The 9,439-nt window shown below is 37.4% G+C and overlaps 1 protein-coding gene across 1 annotated transcript; it reads left to right on the top strand.

Moving 5' to 3' along the window:
• The first annotated feature begins 5,795 nt into the window (after positions 1 to 5,795).
• LOC126380904 (uncharacterized) lies at positions 5,796 to 9,061 on the top strand. The gene is made up of 3 exons (XM_050030481.1): positions 5,796 to 5,999; positions 6,352 to 7,177; positions 8,986 to 9,061. The coding sequence occupies exons 1-2, from the start codon at positions 5,810 to 5,812 to the stop codon at positions 7,164 to 7,166; spliced, it is 1,005 nt and encodes a 334-aa protein (XP_049886438.1). The 5' UTR covers positions 5,796 to 5,809; the 3' UTR covers positions 7,167 to 7,177; positions 8,986 to 9,061.
• The last annotated feature ends 378 nt before the right edge of the window (positions 9,062 to 9,439 follow it).

The following is a 9,439-nucleotide window of genomic DNA, read 5'->3' as shown; positions in this document are numbered from 1 at the left end:
TTAAAGGGAAGACAAACAGTATATTTACCCAGTGGGTCACGTGTATAAGTATTCACGAAAATTGATTCGCATAAAGCGTCGTCTTTTGAGAGCTGAGTCTCTTCTGGAATGGATTCCAATTCCCAAAACCGTTGGAGTTGGGTGTCCAAAGAACTAGTGCTAAGGTTCGTACTGACACGACCTTGACGTGTATGAGAAATTCTACCATTGAGTAGGTAGCCAAAGATGCTATTCATAGCCACAGGAGTGCCTTGTGGGCCTATGATATTATCATGAAGCAGTATGCTATCACTATAGTCAGACCCCAGTAGGAGCTCAACAGGACGCGCAGAACGCAGTTCTGGGTCTGCCAGATTAAGACCTTGAAGGTGAGTAATTTGCTCAAACGAGCTTGGCACGTTTGGAATGTAATAATAATAATAATAATAACTTTATTGCACAAAATAAGAGAAATACAAAAATATATATTTACTTAAAACTAAAAGTGTGCTTATAAACTAATTAGAATTCAGGAGTTGTACAGGGGTCCCCAAACTAGGCAATGCCTGAATCTTGGGGAACCAGATATTTTTTTTTATTAGAAACTAGCCTTAATTTTACTTACAATGTAAAATTATAACATAAAAAGAAAAGATAACAAAAATAAGCATTACAAAATAAACTGTAGCATAGGTATAAATTGAGGAAGAGGTAAGTAGAAAATTTATTTTATTTTATTTTACGAGGTCTTCAGTAGTGGAATAGTCCAGGGTGAGTAACCAGTCTGTTAACACGGACTTTGCTACCGGAATAGAGCAGTCTACAATACAGCAAGACTTAGTTACTGCATTGTAAGTGCGAGATCTCACAAACTCTCCAAATCTACTCGCGAAAGCCGTGTCAACAGTCGGCAAAGGCACACTGTAAATGCGTTTTTTTAACAGTTCTTTATAAGTGTCAGAATTTAATATGTGTTTGTGGGTGATTATGCATGTCTTTAGAATAAATAACTGTCGAATTGTTAGTACCTTGGCTTCCTTATACAAGGTGTCTGTGGGGTATCTGTAGGGTTTCTTTAGCATTACTTTTAGAACTGATCTTTGTGCTCTCTCTGCATCCTTGATCTTAGTTTTTGCAGCACTACCCCAAACGGAGACACAGTAGCTGGCAACCGACTGACATATAGCTATATAAACAGATCTTAAAAGAGTTTAATCCGCACACGACCTTAGTTTCTTAATTAGTCCTATAGTCTTTCTAATACGTTTTGAAAGGCATTGAATATGAGCATCAAAATTTAAATGTTGATCTATCATGATGCCAAGATACTTGATAACCAACGATGTAACTAGTAATTTTAGGTAAAATAAGCGCTTTAATGAACAACTTAGGTTCTGTTTTATCACGAGGCGTAACTTCGCATAAGACGTATCCACGCGGTCGTTCGTTGCTGTCGCCGATACCAGAGACAGTCATGCTGGTGTGTGCGGGACGTCGCGGCAGGCCGAGCCGCTGCACACAGGACTCCGTGATGAGCGTGGCTTGCGAGCCTTGGTCTACGAGCGCGCGCACGGGGCGCGCCGGACGGCGGGCGTCGTCAGGAGAACGAATGTTAACGAGCGCGGTGGTTAGAAGAACCGTACAGTTATTGTTGTGTGTAGGAACCGAACCCCCATGTAATGAAGTGGGTGAAGCTAAATTATTGCTTGGCGAGTGTAACTCGGGAAGCTTAGAATAATATTCCGCAGTCAGTGTGACATTTGGAACGGGCACATCCTCATGTAATAAGGAGTGGTGCCGCTGAGAGCAAACGCGGCAACTGTGGCGCGAGCTACACTCCTTTGTTTCATGACCGATAAACAAGCAGTTATAACAAATTTTGTTTTCTGTTATAAAACGTTTACGTTCGGCTAAATTAAGTTTTTGAAATTTATCGCACTTGTATAAAGGATGAGAATTGAGTTTACAGTACGCGCATTTAATTTTATTATGAGACTAGCTTTTGCCCGCGACTTCGTCCGCGTGGCGTGTTATATAAGAGAGAGATCTTTGTGTGTGTGGGAGTGCATACTTATGCAGTTTAGATTTTTTCATAAGTACATTTTTTTTTCCCAATAACTCCCATTTTTCAAAATACAGCCAAAAATAAACTTTATATTTACTAAGGTATGCATGCGTGCTAGATTGAATCAATTGATTGAATTGTTTTTTTTTTTAATTGATTGTTCATTGAGTTTTAATTTTAATACACACTTCCTCTCTTCCCTTCAACGTTGCTGTGCCCTATAGGGTCCATGTTTTAGTTCCTATGCCTATGTAACACCCTATTGTACTACATGGAATGCACTAAATAATTTAATTGAATTGAATTGAAAATATCTATCTTACGCGGTTTCGATTTTTTCATACAAATGTTTTTTTCCCACTAACTCCCGTTTCCGTGGGAATTTTGCAATATCCTGTTGCAACTAAGCTTTAAGTTAACTAAGGTACCTGCATGCCAAATTTCAAGCGTCTAACTTAAGCGGTTTAGATTTTTCATACAAAAAGATTTTCCCGCTAATTTCCGTTCCCGTGGGAATTCCGGGAATTCCTTTCTTAGTGCACCTCTACGGTACCTAAGCTATGTCCCTTCCAAATTTCAAATGCCTACGTTTAGCCGTTCAGGCTATGCGTTGATATATGTCAGTCACTGAGTCAGTCAGTTTCTCCTTTTATTTAGATTTGATTTTTTCATACAAATGTTTTTTCCCGCTAACTACCGTTCCCGTGGGAATTTTGTAATATCCTGTTGCAACTAAGCTTTAAGTTTACTAAAGTACCTGCATGCCAAATTTCAAACGTCTAACTTGAGTGGTTTAGATTTTTCATACAAAAGGATTTTCCCGTTAATTCGCGTTCCCGTGGGAATTTGGGAATTCCTTTCTTAGTGCACCTCCACGGTACCTAAGGTACCTGCATGACAAATTTCAAAGGTCTAACTTGAATGGTTTAGATTTTTCATACAAAAGGATTTTCCCGCTAATTCCCGTTCTCGTGGGAATTTCGGGAATTCCTTTCTTAGTGCACCACTACGGTACTTAAGGTATCTGCATGCCAAATTTCAAACGTCTAACTTGAGTGGTTTAGATTTTTCATACAAAAGGATTTTCCCGCTAATTCCCGTTCCCGTGAGAATTTTGGGAATTCCTTTCTTAGTGCACCTCTACGGTACTTAAGGTACTTGCATGCCAAATTTCAATTGTTTAACTTGAGTGGTTTAGATTTTTCATACAAAAGGATTTTCCCGCTAACTACCGTTCCCGTGGGAATTTTGTAATATCCTGTTGCAACTAAGCTTTAAGTTTACTAAAGTACCTGCATGCCAAATTTCAAACGTCTAACTTGAGTGGTTTAGATTTTTCATACAAAAGGATTTTCCCGTTAATTCGCGTTCCCGTGGGAATTTGGGAATTCCTTTCTTAGTGCACCTCCACGGTACCTAAGGTACCTGCATGACAAATTTCAAAGGTCTAACTTGAGTGGTTTAGAATTTTCATACAAAAGGATTTTCCCGCTAATTCCCGTTCTCGTGGGAATTTCGGGAATTCCTTTCTTAGTGCACCTCTACGGTACTTAAGGTATCTGCATGCCAAATTTCAAACGTCTAACTTGAGTGGTTTAGATTTTTCATACAAAAGGATTTTCCCGCTAATTCCCGTTCCCGTGAGAATTTTGGGAATTCCTTTCTTAGTGCACCTCTACGGTACTTAAGGTACCTGCATGCCAAATTTCAATTGTCTAACTTGAGTGGTTTAGATTTTTCATACAAAAGGATTTTCCCGCTAATTCCCGTTCCCGTGGGAATTTCGGGAATTCCTTTCTTAGTACACCTCTACGGTATCTAAGGTACCTGCATGCCAAATTTCAATTGTCTAACTTGAGTGGTTTAGATTTTTCATACAAAAGGATTTTCCCGCTAATTCCCGTTCCCGTAGGATTTTCGGGAATTCCTTTCTTAGTATACCTCTACGGTATCTAAGGTACCTGCATGCCAAATTTCAAACGTCTAACTTGAGTGGTTTAGATTTTTCATACAAAAGAATTTCCCTTCACTACTCTGCTCCTATTGATTGTAGCGTGATGAAAAGTATACTATAACCTGTCCAGGAGTGTGAAGAATAATTGTACCAAGTTTCATTAAAATCCGTCCAGTAGTTTTTGTTTCTATAAGGAACATACAGACAGACAGACAGACAGACAGACAGACAGACAGACAGACAGACAGACAAAAATTTTACTGATTGCATTTTTGGCATCAGTATCGACCACTTATCACCCCCTGATAGTTATTTTGAAAAAATATTTAATGTACAGAATTGACCTCTCTACAGATTTATTATAAGTATAGATTAAACGAACTTACCTGTAAGTGAAGTTCTATCTCAATTATACGAAAGCTCCTTGTTCGAGAGGTTTTTAACAGTGTAGTCTACGTCTTATGCTCCAGCATCGTCACAATTTTCAAAGCTCATATCCAAAGCTAAAAAAAAAAAGTTAGTTTCCCGCTTCCTGAACGCAGCTGTCAACTAATGTCATTATGTTTAAAGCATGTTTCATGGACAACTCCATCACCTGTGGAAGCTTTAGGGCGGGATATTAAAATTGAAGGGAGGGAGTCCTCTCGAACAAGGAGCTTTCGTATAATTGAGATAGAACTTCACTTACAGGTAAGTTCGTTTAATCTCATAATTATACTCGCTCCTTGTTCGAGAGGTTTTTAACAGTGTAGATGTTCAAAGTTTAGTTGGGAATGAAACATTTAAATTGAAACGAGTACCAATAATATGATTATTCATTAATGAATAAAGTACATACATTGTTATCACAAAAGCTAATTAAGCTGCCCATGACTTTAATCCCAATAAAGGCAGTCAGAGGCACAGCCGTCTCCTGATAAACTCAGCGCGGCGTTCCACCAAACGTTTTGATATTATCATGTAAAAAACAATAAGAATAATAACTGTTCGCTAAACAAGTTTCACCAGTTCTCAAGAATGGAATCGATATTATGTATGTTATATATGGTTATACTATACTGTACTAGAATAGATACATAGTTTAAAAGTATATTAAATACCTATTTCACATTACTATCAATTTCACAACAAAAGAACTACACAAGAACAAATTTCTGATGGAGCTCAACATCAAGATTGGCTATAAGAGTCTCACAGGGACCTCACCATAGAGCACATTTCCGAAGCTCTTGAACAACATACATACATACATACATAAACTCACGCCCGTAATCCCTAATGGGGTGGGCAGAGCCACAAGTAATCAAAGACAACTTGCAGTCTCTCTTGAACAACAACGATAGTTATAGTCGAAAGGACTGTGAGACTTCATCATATAGTATAACACTCATTTTTCATTGGCACACCAAGGGCTACAATAATTATCAAAGTTACACATTATTTGTTTACATACATAAAAGAAGAAGAAATACATAAAGAAGAACGGGTAATGACGAGGGCACCCAGACACAAGATTGATTATAACATCCTGTGCTAAGTTGGCAATTGTTGTCGACATTGAGTAGTTAAATGAATCCTAAGACAACATGTCAAATTGATTAGAGAAAATACAATTATACTTCGCTGGTTCTTCCGAAAGATTATTTACTTGTAGTAGTGCCCTTGTATCGCTGTCGTCACAAATTTTAAAGCCTCTAATTATGAAAAAAGGAGACATAAAATGGCAACACTATTACCCGCCATTTCCACACCGTACTCGAGCCCAAACGCCATTCTTTGTTCTTGTGCGCTGTTGTTCACACACACCAGAAATGGAAAAAATTCGTGAAAAAATTCGTTACCTGAAGAACAAATTAACCAAACGAAAACGTGTACGTGCAACATTAGAATCATGTACATCGGATTCATCATCATCGGATTCACCTTCACCGCGAAAACGAGTACGTCGCGTGATTTCCAGTGAATCCTCGAATGGTGAACAAGTCGACGAAACAGATAACGGTTAGTAAAGTAAATACTCGTATATGTACAACATGACCCATCATGTTATTCAAAATTAGAATTTTTGTTATCGGTATCTACACTTCTGAAAAATATCAATGTACCCACATTTTAGTGACAAGCGATGGTTGCAAGTATTGTCTGTATGGCATACGCAACTTCATAACAAAGCGTTACAAGTGTCGACTGAATGTCACACGTAATGTCTTATACTAAGCTGCACTACGATTATTATTTTTTTTTTAAAATTAACGTTGCAAGTATTGACTGGATGTCATACGCAAAGATTAATACGATATATATTATGTCGATATATTGCCACAACATGTAATATGTTATGATATTTTTTCAGTTGCTGAAATTCATTCGGAAAACAAGGACGATGACGATATATTCTCGGTTTTCGGCGAAGATCCAACTCTGAGCAAAGATTTTGGAGAAGAAATACATTCTCACTTAGCAGTTCGTTGGAATAATATTTTACAGAAAGGAATTAAAAAAGAAAATCGTTCTGACTTAATAAAACAATATTTGCCACCTTCCAACTGTACTTTCTTGCTTCCTCCAAAACTGAACGATGAAATAAAAGCTGCTGTTCAAGAAACCGCCGTGAAAAGAGATTCTAAACTAGAACAAAAACAGGCTCAACTTGGAGCTGGCATTACTTGCATTGGTAAAGCTATTGACGTAGCTCTTAAAATACCCGACAAACAATTGCGGGAAAAAATAATTAAATATATGGGTGATGGCGGACAAATATTAACGGATCTTCACTATTTAGAGTCGTTGACCAGAAGATCACTTTTAGGACAAGGGTTAAATAAAAATACTAAAGATGCCATAAAAGACATACCTCGAGATAATTTTTTATTCGGCGAAGTGTTACCCGACAAATTAAAAGCTGTTAAGGCGTGTTCAAAGTCAGCTACTGACATTAAAGTTAAGCCACAAAAAGCTTCGTCTTCACATCAGAGACCGAACAGTAAGGCGTCTAATAATTCATATACCGCCCCAGCGACTTTAAACTGGAGGGGCTCGTCTCACCGGCCACTGAACACCATGACGGCAGGCGCGTATCGCGAGCGCCGTCCTGCAGCGCCAACGTCCTCAGCAGCCCCGCGTCGGGCGCAGACGAGCCAGCGCCCTCAACAAGCCAAGCGGTCTTAGAGGACGACCAGGTAATCCAGCACGCTGGGAGGATCAAGTATTTTTATTCTCGATGGTGTCAAATAACGAACGACAACACAATTCTTTCTTGGGTTAAAGGTTATCAAATACCTTTCAGTCGTCCAGTATATCAAGGTGTACCATTGGTTACTTATCCCCATAATATCGAAGAAGATAAACAGTTTACAAAAGAAATAGATAGGCTCGTTTCTATCGGAGCCATAAATGAATGCTTACCGTGTACGGGACAATTCATATCAAAAATATTTTTGATCAGCAAACCTAATGGTGATAAACGTTTAATTCTTAATCTTAAATCATTAAATACGTTTATTGATACGTCTCATTTCAAATTGGAAGATCTCCGAACTGCCGTAAAGTTGATAACCAGAGATTGTAACATGTGTACAATTGATTTAAAGGATGCATATTTTCTTATTAATATCACTAAAAACCATAGAAAATATTTAAGGTTTCAATACAAATCAAAATTATATGAATTTTCAGTGTTGCCTTTTGGTCTCAATGTTGCTCCGTTTGTTTTTACTAAATTAATGAAACCGGTTATGCAATACTTGCGTCGGTTGGGATATTTATCTGTTTATTACTTGGACGACTTACTACTAATAGGAAAAACATATGAACAATGTAAAGAGAATTTAAATACCACAAATAATGTTTTGACATATTTAGGATTTGTAATAAATTATAAGAAAAGTGTTTTATACCCAAGCAAATGTTGCAAATTTCTTGGTTTCATATTAAATTCGAAAAAATTAACCCTTTCTTTGACGACTGAGAAGCGGTTACGAATAAAATCCGAGTTATTATGGCTTTTAGAAGTCGAATCTTGCTCTATAAGATCCTTTGCTCGAGTCTTGGGTTTACTTAGTTCAGCATGCCCTGCAGTTGCTTATGGATGGTCACATACTAAAATGTTTGAACGAGTGAAGTATTTAAATTTAAAAGACGATGACGATTACGATAAACATCTTAAAATCCCTCATAATCTTCAAGAAGATATTCAGTGGTGGTTATCAAAAATTGATACAACATTTAACATCATTAGACAAAATAATTTTGTATTAGAAATTTATTCGGACGCATCGCGCACTGGTTGGGGGGCTAGCTGTGGAGATAAACGGGCAAGTGGTCTTTGGTCTATAAGTGAATCTAAAAAGCATATAAATGAATTAGAATTGATTGCTGCTTTTTTTGGCATACAAATTTTTACAAGAAACATTTACGATTCAGAAATTATTATTCGAGTAGACAATACAACGGCTGTTTCTTACATTAACAGGATGGGTGGCGTCCAGTACGTTCACCTTAATAAGATTGCCAAAAATATTTGGGACCTTTGCGAGGAGCAAAACAATTTTGTGTTTGCGTCCTATATATCGTCAATAGATAATGCGATTGCAGATTCTGAATCTCGTAAACAGTATTTAGATACAGAATGGCAACTGGACACTTGCGCATACATAAAAATTATAAATAGGTTTTCTACTCCTGATATTGATTTATTTGCAAGTCGATTAAACCACAAATGCGACACATACGCATCCTGGCACGGTGATCCAGGCTCTTTCATCGTGGACGCTTTTACACTGAATTGGAAAGATTATTATTTTTATGCGTTTCCACCGTTTTGTTTATTAGTAAAAGTTTTATCAAAAATTATTTCAGACAAAGCAACTGGGATCGTAGTTGCTCCTCGGTGGCCTAATCAGCCTTGGTTTCCGCTTTTTAATAAAATCTGTATTTCAGATTTAGTTACGTTGGATCCTTATCCTAATTTATTGTCATCTCCTTTCAGAGAACGGCACCCACAATACAAAACGCTGTCTTTGATGGCAGGAGTTTTGTGCGGGCAGCGTTACTGAGAAGAGGAGCAACTACCGAGGCCTTAGAAATATTGTTAGATTCTCTATCAGCAAATACTTATAAACAGTACCAATCAGCCTTAAAAGAGTGGAATCTATTTTGTATAAAAAACAGTTATGATTGTTACAATACATCAATTAAGATAATTTTAAGATTTCTTGCAATTATTTGTAATAGAGGTGCAAAATATGGAACCTTAAATTGCTATAGGTCAGCTTTGGTTTTGATTTTAGGGAAACAGATGGACGATGAATTAATATCTCGTTTTCTAAAAGGGGTATATAGACGTACACCTGCTCTGCCTAGATATGATTATACCTGGGACCCATCTATTGTTCTGGACAAACTAAGTAGTTTATATCCAAATGAAGAAATAACTTTTGAAT

Source organism: Pectinophora gossypiella, unplaced genomic scaffold (assembly GCF_024362695.1).
Source record: "Pectinophora gossypiella unplaced genomic scaffold, ilPecGoss1.1 Pgos_31, whole genome shotgun sequence".
In the NCBI taxonomy this organism is placed as follows: domain Eukaryota; kingdom Metazoa; phylum Arthropoda; class Insecta; order Lepidoptera; family Gelechiidae; genus Pectinophora; species Pectinophora gossypiella.
This window is presented reverse-complemented; position numbering and strand designations above follow the sequence as displayed.

Bases quoted from the DNA above. Each gene is read 5' to 3' on its own strand.
- LOC126380904 (XM_050030481.1), top strand. From the start codon at position 5,810: ATGGAAAAAATTCGTGAAAAAATTCGTTACCTGAAGAACAAATTAACC. The intron at 6,000-6,351 runs GTTAGTAAAGTA...ATATTTTTTCAG, and splicing joins AGTCGACGAAACAGATAACG to TTGCTGAAATTCATTCGGAA.